The 12,180-nt window shown below is 37.9% G+C and overlaps 1 protein-coding gene across 3 annotated transcripts in view; it reads right to left on the reverse strand.

The window, feature by feature from the left end:
* The window catches only part of FERMT1 (FERM domain containing kindlin 1), a 55,845-nt gene that overhangs the window by 17,998 nt on the left and 25,667 nt on the right, over positions 1-12,180 (reverse strand). For all 3 annotated transcript variants that reach the window (XM_061126662.1, XM_061126660.1, XM_061126661.1), the window contains exons 7-9: positions 7,414-7,521; positions 6,903-7,034; positions 5,324-5,373 (exon numbers count right to left, since the gene is read on the reverse strand). In XM_061126662.1, coding sequence (XP_060982645.1) covers positions 5,324-5,373; positions 6,903-7,034; positions 7,414-7,521 — 290 coding nt within the window. The remainder of the gene's footprint in view (positions 1-5,323; positions 5,374-6,902; positions 7,035-7,413; positions 7,522-12,180) is intronic.

Raw genomic sequence — 12,180 nt, forward strand, 5'->3', positions numbered from 1 at the left:
CATTCAGGGCATAACATGCTATCTTCCAGGTCTGGGGGTGGGAAAGTGCAGGCAGCTTACGTGAAGAGAGAGGTCATCCTCCTGGGGGTGTTGGGAACCCAGGTCGGACCTGCTTGGAACCGCAGGTGAACTCAACCTTCTGTGTCTGCCAAGAGTGGTCTGCCGTGGACCACAAAACACCGGATGCCTGAGGCTTGGGGCAGAAAGGACTGAGAGGTAAGACGGGCACACGAATTCACAGCCTTCGGCTGAACAGCCCTTGCAGCAGTTCTTGACCATGCTGCCAGCCTGGCTACCCCAGCTGAAGTTACCACCTCAACCATGGTAGTCTTTTCCTCACTGTCTCTCATCTTTCTTTTCTGTGTACTTCCTCTCTTGGTCACCATGTTGTATTTCCTTGAACATGAGTGCATTTGGGCCTCCCGTGATGATTTAGGAATATACTGATCTTTTTCAGGATAAGCATGTTCTTGGAGTCTCCGATAACTATTTTCTGGCCATCGGTACTCAACTTAAGTTGTTGGCACCAGTACCACAGTGTTCTGACTCACATCGTTAATTGGAGGCAATGTGGTCGGCAAGGGACAAACTGATCTTCTAAAGCTAGAGCCCGGACAAGCTTCCTCAAGCTCATTTGTTTGAGGAGGAGGAACTTGATCATTTGTATTCAATGCCTCCTCTTTGACTTCTGAAGTTGAGGAAACACCTGGTTCCACTTGATGGAACTGGATACAATGTAAGAATCATTACTGGATGATTTCCTTATTAACTGGATACAATATAAGAATCACATTTTCTTCATCTAATGGCCCTTCAAAGAAAGTCTTCCTGTAATTTGCCTATGCCATTTCAAGGAATGCTCAGAGAAAGGCAGAGCCGCAAAGTTCAATCTCTGCAGTTTAATCCTCTTAACCTGAGAGTTTCTCATTTGTTGACTTTTTATTTATTTATTTGGCTGTGCATGGGCTTCAGTAGTTATGACTCACAGGCTTAGTTGCTCTGCAGCATGTGGAATCTTCCCAGATCAGGGATCGAACCTGTGTCTCCTACAATGGCAGGCAGATTCTTATCCACTGTACCACCAGGCAAGTCCAGGAGTATTCTCTTTTGAATGCTTGCTTCTCCACCCTTTTTTCCTTCTTAAACTTCTAGTTGAACCCTCTTATTCTACCTATATCATATCTTCCACTTTTATCTTTCTAAGTCCTCTCCTTAACTTTTTTTAAATTTTTGGCCATGCTGTGCGGCTTGTGAGATCGTAGTTCCCTGACTAGGGAATGGACCTGGGCCCTTGGCAGTGAAATCTGAGTCTTAAACACTGGACTGACAGGGGATTTCATTAGCTGTGTTTTGAACTTGATGTTTAACACATGTATTCAATTTTCAACTTCTATATTTTTCTTTTCTAGAGTTTCTAGAATTTTATTTAATTAAACCTTTCAGTATACTTAATGATTCTTAACATACTCATTTTATGGTTTCTTCAGATTGTTCTACTATCTAATCCTCTTATTTATTGGGCCTACTGACCTTTCTTTATGGCAGTTCATGAACTCATATGGTTAGCAATTTGTATTGGGAAGGTTTTTATTTGTTTGTTTATTTGAGGGGGTTTACTTTCTCTGTAGCTCTCTAGGTATTTTTGCAATTACATTTGCCAGGGTTTCATAGCTTTTGTGGTTTTGGACCAGTATGTTTTATTTTTCAGAATTCTTTTATCATATAAGACATTTAAATTTAGATCTACATCTGTGTGTGGCACAGACCATGGCTCTTATTTTTCAAAGGACATCGCATTTCCCCACACAGAACTCCATGCAAAGATGAACTTACTCTTCCTTCCACTGATGGGCAGTTTTTCTATTCCTGGTTAAGCAGAGAAGGCAGCTCTTACGAGTTTCTGCCTTTAGGCAGTGGCTTCAGTCCTGGCTCACTTTCTCACAGGAGGCAGCCCCAGCCTTTCATCTGTATTAGGGAAAGGGAGGGAAAACCACTAGACCATTCAGGTATGGTGGTGGTTTAGTTGCTAAGTCATGTCTGACTCTTGCAACCCCATGGAGCCTGCCAGGCTCCACTGTCCATGGGATTTTCCAGGCAAGAATTCTGGAGTGGATTGCCATTTCCTTCTCCAGCATCTGTATTAGGTTGGTGCAAATGTAATTGTTGTTTTGGATTGTGAATTTTAAATCATCTTAACTAGGCTCAAACACATCTTTAGTAATCAAACTGGGAACCATTACAATCAACACATTTTTGCTAGCGAGAAATAAGTTTGTTTTTTCCTGTAGCATAAAAAGTCTGTGCTTTGAAATTTGATGAACTCTTGGAAAGCATTTTCTGCCTCCTGCTGGTTGTGGAAGCATTTTCCCTGCAAAAAGTTGTTGAGATGCTTGAAGAAGTGGTAGTCCAAGCTTGGCAAGAGGTCAGGTGAATATGACGGATGAGGCAAAACTTTGTATGTAGCCCAATTTGTTCAACTTTTGAAGCACTGGTTGTGTGACATGCAATGTGGTTAGGTGTGAAGGACTGGGCCCTTTCTGTTGACCAATGCCAGCTGCAGGTGTTGCAGTTTTTGGTGCATCTCATTGATTTGCTGAGCACACTTCTCAGATGTAATGATTTTGCTGGGATTCAGAAAGCTGTAGTGGATCAGGCTGGCAGCAGATCACCAAAGAGTGATCATGACATTTTTTTGGTCGAAGTTTGGCTTTGGGAAGTGCTTTGGGGCGTCTTCTTGGTTCAACTACTGAGCTGGTTGTTACTGGTCATCATATAAAATCCACTTTTTTCTCGCATGTCACAATCCAATTGAGAAATGGTTGGTTGTTGTTGTATAGTATAAGAGAAGACGACATTTCAAAATGATGATTTTTAAAATTTTTGGTCAGTTCATGAGGCACCTACCTATCAAGCCTTTTCACCTTTCCAATTTGTTTCAAATGCTAAACGATTGTAGAATGGTCGATGCTGAATTCTTTGGCAAATTCTCCTGCAGTTGTAAGAGGATCAGCTTTGATGATTGCTCTCAATTGGTTGCTGTCAACTTTGGATGGCCAGCCATTACGCTCCTCATCTTCAAGTCTCTCATCTCCTTTGCAACACTTCTTGAACTGCCATTGTACGTTCATTAGCAGTTCCTGGGCCAAACGCATTATTGCAGGTTTTATGTATCATCTCTGCTGTTTTATGACCCATTCTGAACTTGAATAAGAAAATTGCTTGAATTTGCTTTTTGTCTAATATCATTTCCATAGTCTAAAATGAATGTAAAATACACAGCAAGTAATGTCATTAGCAGAAAAAATAAAGCGAGAAATAGGCATTAAAATGATATATAACATAACCACATTTATTTAAGGATGTATTCCAACATCAAATGGCAAAGTTCAACAATACAAAACCACATTTACTTTTGCACCAACCTAATAGAACTGGTTCCCTCTTCATTCCCTACAAGCTGATGAAGTCTTACTTGTGACTTCCCAGTCTCACTTCAAGATCAATTTTGTATAGGCAAGCAAGATTGAGATTTGCATCAGATCAGATACCACATTGCTAGGAAGAGAAGTTCATTATTTACATGTGGGTTCAATAGATGTGGTTTAGGAAAGAAAAAGGAGCTTCACTGTCAAAGAAAAAAATTTAAAACCAAAGGGCTAGTTCAATGCTCTTCTGTTGAGGACAGGAGGCCCAGAGAAAAGAATGGCCTATAAGGGTCACACACCCACCAGCAGCAGAGGTACACCCGCCAACCTCCTTCCTCCTTTCCCTTCTCCTTTTCTGTGTCATCAGCTCCACTCTCCCTGCTCCCTTCCTCCTCCATTTTTTTCTTCCAGAAACAACATTATATATTACATTCAATGCACTGAGAACTTTGGTAGACAAAGTGTCCACTGGCCAAATATGAGGACAACGTTGTGTGTTTTAGCATAAAAGTCACTTTAAAGTGATATGGATGTGGGGCTTACTTCCAGAATATCATCTCCTTTTTAGGGTTTATCATTTATAGGAAGAATATTGTCATCATTTGGTCTGTGAAGAGCTCAGTTTGCTCTCTACAGAAGCTATAGCAACCAAATTTCTCTCAAGAACAATTAATAATTTATAAAGATAGATTTGTGAATTCAAATTGTTATTTTTTTTCTGTAATTTTGACTGTAATGATATGCATGGTTACAACTATTTACGCCACAGAAGATAAACGAATGACCCAATTGTTAAGATCATCTGCTAAGATGGACCATCTGCTAAGATCACATTAAAAAACCCTGTAGAAACCCAGTGACAAATACTATTACCTTTGGACTCTTATTTCTCATTTATATCCGATTCATTGCTCATTCTTTCCAAGTTTTTCTTTGAATTGTGGTAACAAAAGCAACCAGTGTTTCTTTTCAAGCCAACTAAGTGAAGTGTCAGTTTGTTAAGAAAAGTCAACAAACCATAAAGTAACTGATAGAACTTCAAAAGAACCTTACTCCTTTCATCCTAACCCACCTTGGCACCATCACAAATGTGGCAGTCCTTCATGAAGAAAGTAAAAAACTTCTATTCCTTTTAACAGTTTCAGAGTCATCTGAGGTGACTGGGGGGTTTATCAGAAATACTTTAACAGGTGAAGGTAGATAAACTAAGGTGTGTATATGTGTGTGTTAGTCACTCAGTCATGTCTGACTCTGCGACCTCATGGATTGTAGCCCATCAGACTCCTCTGTCCACGGAATTTTCCAGGCAAGAATATTGGAGTAGGTAGCCACTCCCTTCTCCAGGGGATTTTCCTGACCCAGGGATTAAACCCACGTCTCTTGCATTGCAGGCAGATTCTTTACTCTCTGAGCCACCAGGGAAGCCAACTTGCTATAAGTCTGGGATCAAAGCTCTAGAGACCACTTGCTTTAAAACCATAAAAGAGCCTTCAAATGGTATGAGGGCCCTGAGCAGGTGGACCGTAAAAGTCTGGCATATGTGTTCACGATCACCAATACCAACCATATCTATACCAGCATTTAATGAGCCAGGAACCATGTTTAATGCTTCATACACATCATTTAATTTAATATTTCCAACATGCTCAAGAGGAGGTATATCCCCACCTCATAGATCAGGAAACTGAGGCTCAGAGACATGACAACAATGCCTGAGATCATCCAGCTGTTGTGTGCTAAGGAGCTAGGACTCCACCCATTATCTGTCTGATGCCAAAGCTTGTGCTCTTACCTTTGAACCATGAACCAGCCTAATGGATATTCAATTTAAACTCCTACACTCTTTACCTGCAAGATTTTGCTATGAGTAACTTCTTTCCTCTTCAAGGGTGACTTACCTAAATAATCTGAGGTTATCTGCAAGTTTAGGGATATCAGTAATGTCCTCCTGAGGAAAAGCAGATAACATTTGACAAGCAGTAATTAGACAGGTGGTGCTGGTACGCTATCCCACACTGGCACGTGGAACTATTTACATAAGAATTAATTAAAATGAAATAAAGTGAAAAACTCACTTCCTCATTCATACTAGCTATATTTCCAGTAGTGACCTCAGGGGTAGGGTGGGAGAGGGCTGGGACTGAGATTAGGCACCTGTGGGGATCCTGGGGGTAACTGGTGAAGTTCTATTTTTTGATTTGGGTGGTAACTTGGCTGGTAATTTAATACTGATTTGTTAAGCTGTACATTTTTGTATTTTTTCACTTTCTGTGTCATATATTACTCAAACGAAAACAGATTACAAAAAACTGACCATACAGTATCATTCAACTTAAAAATCTGAGTTAGAAACTACTGCTTTTATGTACAAAATATTTCATAATTTTTACATCAGAGTGTATAAGACTAGCTATATCTAGTTTACTGATTTATAGAATCCTACTGATTCTCAGAAGGAATCTGGTTCAAAGTTCATTCTATGGTATAGGTTGGTGCCTATTTTCAAACTGAAAATACTATTGTTTGGCATCACATAAAAATATTGAGGGCGTTGAGAGGGAATTTTCCATTTGTTCTAAGAAGGATGACTTTTCCATTGTAAGTATTTAGTGGAGGAAGTAAACAAAAGAGAAATCCAGTTTTGTGGGGCCCAAGTCTCATAAATGTGGTTCAGGGCCTGGATCTCTACAGAATCTGAGAATTTCATTTGTATGAGGTAGTTGCTTTTGCATTATACCAATTTCCTATTTTAAGGAATTTAATCATAAGAGAACACACATTAAATACAATACAATGCCTCATTACATCTATTACTATTTATACCCAATTACAATGAATCTACCTCTCTGATTCAATGTGATTAAACTAGTGATTGAAGAAGTTAAGCAAAAGGCTGGCTCCCAACAAATGAATCAAACAAGGCAGGGCACTGCAATTATAAAGCTGATAGTTCAGCCACATTTGCTGGATAAGAAGCAGGAGTGTTATTACTTTAGGTTTTACTGGAGAGTTTTTCTTCATTTCCTAAAGTCAAAAGGGTTCAGGAACTTTTTACAGCGTACAGTCTTGCCCAGAGAAATGCATGACTAGGTCAACAGATCACATGGTTTTGTATCTGAGAAGCAATCTCTCTACTTTCACAGCTACTTCATTCTAGACTTCAGTTAAAGGGCCAATTTCATGTTCCACTCTAGTGAAATGGAGACCGGACCGGTCTTTCCCTCATACCAAGCTCGCTTATCTTTAAGAAGAAATATAATACAAAAGAATTGTCATTGGGAGTGATAAAAATACTTTACAGTCACTTACAGAGTTGATCCAAGAAAAGCTAGTCAGGTTTAAGTTTGTCCAAGGAAGAGAGTATTTTCTTTTCTTCAAAATCAGACAAAATATTCCCTTATTTATAATAAAAAAAGCTCATTTATATTTCTCAATCAGAGCAAAGCCACAATTCTGACTTATTAGAAATATTCATACCAAAGTGTTGTCTGCTTTTCCGCCTTCCAGGGTCACTTCCAAATTAGAAAGTGCTGCTTCTACTTCGTCAACTTCAGACTCATTTGTAAAATCCTGTATTTCAGTGGACAGTGACAGTTTGCTAATGTGATACTACAACAGAAACAGAGTTTTTAGGACTATTAGAAACACAAATGAAGAAAGAAAATACTGAACATCTCCTGGAAGGAGATCTCCCAGGTATGCAGGGAAAATGACATTTTAATGTAAATTATTTTATGGTTAGTCATGTTCCAACTCAGTTCTTCTCCATCAATGATTGACCTTATAGTGTGGAAGCAGTGAGGATAGCAAGACTGATGCCTTATAAGATGTATACATGGGTTGGTTATGAGGAATATTTTAAACTTAAATTTACTACACTAAATTTCAACTCCTTTTCAAAGAAAAAATCAGTAGAAAGAAAATGAAACTTTAAGGAGAACAAATTTTCTTTGTTTCCTTCCAGAGGAAGGTACCAACGTTCTCATACCTGTAGTGCTGCAAAGATCAACATTTCTTCCTCTGTGCAGTCAATTTCTTCTAAGAGAATGGCCCACCTAGCTTGTTCATAGAGTTGGTTTATTCGGACAGCATCATACTAGAGAAAAGAACAGGTATGTGCATATGCGTGTGTGATGGGGCATGTTTACATCCCATAATACAAAAGTTTTAGAATAACTGAGGTCAATTCTTGTTAACCAGATGCAATAAATTTTAGCTCAGGTAACTGAAAGAAACCCCTCTATTTTTCCACTACCCCAGTTCATTTTACTTATGAATTAAGAACTTTCTCAAAATATTTCCCAGAGCTTCTTTAAGAGGCCAAACTGACCCATCTTAGTTAGACTCCATTACTTTCCCTTTGTTATCATACTTCTGTTGGTGGGAAACACAGCTAATGGAATGGTTTATGTGGTAAGTAAAATAAGGAGAAGGAATCCCCAGGCTGATCTGTAGACTCTGTGTAATTCTAAGCAGAATCTTAACCACCCACCCTCTGTATTTCAGTGGACAAGGACACAGGTTTTTAGTGGAACTTCATGCAAGCTGTTCAAGTTGGGCTGGAAAAGACAATGTTCAAATATCTCCAAGGACATTTTGAAAAACAGCAATGTGGGGAAGATACTTTTCCTCTCAGTTATTGAAACATATAATAAAGTGGCAGCAACTAAAATAGTGTGTTATTGCTATGGCAATGGACAAAATGTCAATAAAGCAATATCTAGCAACAGACCTAATGAAGGTGTGTAATTTAATATAAAATAAAATGGCATTATATAAGCAAGAGAAGCTTTCTTTCAACACTATAATAGTGTTAAAAATGCCTAGCCATTTGGAAAACAAGATAGAAAAATCACAAAGCCTTACACATCCAAAATATACAGATAGATTAAAGAATCCAAGCATGCAAAACCACAGAGTGATACCACTTCACATCCACTAGGATCAATCTAACCTAAAAGACAGAAAATAACAAATGTTGGCAAGAATGTGGAGAAACTGGAACCCTTATGCATTGCTCATGGGAATGTAAACCGGTGCAGCCTCCATAAGAAACAGTTTGGCAGTTCATCAAAAAGTTGAACATAGAATAAGATCCAGCAATTTCACTCATAAGTATATACTGAAAAAGAATAAAAACAGGGACTTGAATGGATATTTGTACTGCAATGCTCACAGTAGCATTATTCACAATAGCCAAAAAGTAGAAACAACCAAAATATCTATCAATTGATGAATGAATAACAAAAGGAAGTATATACATACAATGAGTATTATTCAGCCTTAAAAAGGACAAGAATTCTGATAAAAGCTATAACATATATGCATCTTGAAGACATCAGTGAAAACTCAGTAAAAACAGACAGACACAGAAAGACAACTATTGTATGACTCCACTTATATGATGAAGTGCTGAGAACAGACAAATTCATACAGACAGGAAGTAGAATAGAGTTTACTAGCTGCTGGAGGAAGGAGAAAATGGGGAGTTTTGTTTAATGTGTACAGAATTTCTGTATAGGATGATGAAACAGTTCTGGAAATAGTGGTGATAGTTGCACAACACTGTGACTATACTTCTTGCCACTGAACTGTGGACCTAAAAATGATTAAAATGGCAAACGTTATATTTTGTATATTTTAGCACAATTTAAAAAAGTCAAAGGAAAAAACCCCCAGATGTGCACATGAATGGTTACAGCAGCATTAGTCATAATAACCAAAAAACAGAAATAATTCAGATATCCATGATAAAATGTGGCATATACATATAATGGAATATTATTTGGCAATAAAAAGAAATAAAATACTGATACATGCTACACTACAGATGGACCCTGATAATATGCTAAAGGAAAGAAACTGTCACAAAGTACCATGTATTTTGTATATTGTATAATTCTATTTACATGAAATGTCCAGAACAGGCCAATCCACAGAGGTAAAAAGTAGACTGATGGTTGTTGAGGACTGGGAGAATTGGAGGGAAATGGGAAGATACTTCTAATGTGTGATAAGGTTTTTTGATGGGGTGATGAAAATACTCTGAAATTACACAGTGGTGATGGTTGCACAACTCTGAATATACTAAAAATCACTGACTTGTACATTTTAAATGAGTGAAATGTTGGTACGTGAAATGCACGGTATATGATTTTATATCTAAAGGCATATTATATTTAAAAATCTAAAGATAACAATCAAAGCTATTAGAAGGAAACACAATAGAAAACTTTGTTATCTTTCAGAGAGGAAGCCCTTTCTAAGCAAGAGAGGAAGCCTTTAGGTTATGACACATAAGGCTGACTTTACAATCATTTTTAAATCATTTAAATCATGTTTAAATCATTTAAACATTTTTAATGGCAAAAAATACCCTAGAGAAGATTATATGTTAAGACAAGATATAGATTGAAAGAAAATATTTGCAATAAATAAGTGCTCCTATAAATCAATATGAAAAATATAAAGAATTCAATAAAAAATGGGGCAAATACATATAAACAGGCAATTCACAGATGAAACCAAAATGGCCACATAAATATTGGAAAATATGCTCAACCTCACTAATAATCAGAGAATTAAAACTAAAACCAGATGACATAATTTCTATTTTCCTATCAGATTTATCTAGGTTGTAAGTACTGATAATGTGTGGTGTTGGTGAGTATGTGGTGTAAACTGGCACTTACACATATGTCAGTAGGAAGCACTTTGGCAGGATCTTTAAATGTCTTTTTGCCCATTCATGAGCATGTCCATGGTTACTATTCTAAAGAAATACAAAGCATTTATCAAAAATACTTGAACAAGAATATTCAGTTTTTGAAACAGCAAAAATTCAAGCAACCCACAGGTCCTGATAAACTATGGTTTAGCCTTTTCTTTGATTATTTTGTAGTAGTTAAAAAAAGTGAGTCAGACACATATATGCTGACATGAAAATATGGCTGATATATTATAAAGTAAAAAGAAGCAAGCTACAAAGCAAATACATGTTTATAAATGTATGTGAAAAAATCGGCAAGGATGGTTAATCATTAAGCTGTTAACCATGGCTACCTCTCAGGAGAAAGATCATGGTAAAGGATTACTTCCCATTTTTACTGTAACTACTTCCTTTTTATGTTTGATTTTTAAAAATTCCTTTTAAAAATACATATGAAATTTACCATCTTAACCATTTTTAAGTGTACACAGTGGCATTAAGTACACTCGCATTGACCACCATCTGACTCCAGAACTCATTTCATCTTGCAAAACTGGAATTCTGTTCCGATTAAACAGTAACTCCTATGTTTGATTTTCTTTTTTTTTTTTTTTTCTTCATATTGAGTTTATACTGTATCCTTTAAAAAAGATAAAAATGTTGAAGAAAATATGGCGGAGAAATAGAAAGACATTCAGAGTATGTAAACAGGTTTACCATCGGTTGGTTAGCATGTGTCCACTTTTCGTTTTGCATTAACTTTATGCACAGTAGGGAAAAAAGTGACAAGGAAGGACAAAATCCACAGTAAGGCAAGCCTGGGAAGCAGCGCTGCTCTCAGGCCAGTGGGACTGCGACCTGCCCGCAGGCTTCCTCCTTCTCACTGCTTTTAAAACTGCTTGGAAAGGAGGGCAAATGCAGATCCAAGTGTGTGGTTTTCAGGAGGCTGGAATAATAACAATCTCAAGAAAGTCTGTCCTTGTTTTCTTAACTTTGCCAGGTGTCATGGAAAGCCTCAGGAGCTTGCCCCAGAATCCTCCAAAACCAAACTGAAACATGACCCACATGAAAACATTCACGGCAGCATTATCCATAACAGCTCCAAACCAGAAACACTCGAATGTCCCTAAAACTGAAGATGAATGAACAAAATGTATCCACATGTATCCATCCACATGATGGGACACCACTCTGGCAATAACACAGATACACATCAAAGCCATCATGCCTAGTGGCTTTGTAGCTACACACTGTATGATTCCATGTGTGAAATTTCTAGAAAAGGCAAAACTCAAGACAGAAAGCAGATCAGGTGCAGGCTGGGGCTGGGGACAGAGACTGACCACAAATGGGTATGATTGGAAATGTTTTTGCGTGATGCAAGTGTTTTAAAACTAGATTGTGGTGATGGCTACACGACTATGTAAATTGACTACAAATTACACTGTACACTTACAATGGGTGCATTTTATGGCATGTCAATTATACTACCATCCAAAGACATGAAAACTAAAAAAACCACACATACACCCAGTGCACACCAAAAACCAGGCAACCAACTCCCAACCTTCTCCCCACAAAAGGCCCCTGCCCTTAATTCAAGCTGACACACACAATTTAAATAGTACGTGCAGTTGCTGAAATCTGAATTGGGCTAATAAACTGTCATTTGTCATATACATATTTATATATATCTGTGTGCATGTATGTATCTATTGGTCTACCTATCACTCCTTCTCTGTCTGCTTAGTGAAAATAAATTAAATCACCCAATAAGGCTTTTCTCTCAAATGCAGTCAGTACAGATCTAAAAAATTGAATAAGCGCTTCCACACCTAAAACTACTTATCTCCTTTCCATTCCCAAGTCTGGTAAAACAATTCTTTGAAAGTACTGGTTAACAAGAGTTGCCTACTTTCCCAGACTGACATCAGGAGAACAGGCTGGGCCAGGCCTGGCTCTTGCTGAGGAACCCCAGATGGTCTGCTGCATCCAGAGAGCTCTGGACTTTCCTCTTTGGATTGTTCACATTCCCACTGAGCACAG

The sequence above is a fragment of the Dama dama genome, chromosome 23, assembly GCF_033118175.1.
Source record: "Dama dama isolate Ldn47 chromosome 23, ASM3311817v1, whole genome shotgun sequence".
Classification (NCBI taxonomy): domain Eukaryota; kingdom Metazoa; phylum Chordata; class Mammalia; order Artiodactyla; family Cervidae; genus Dama; species Dama dama.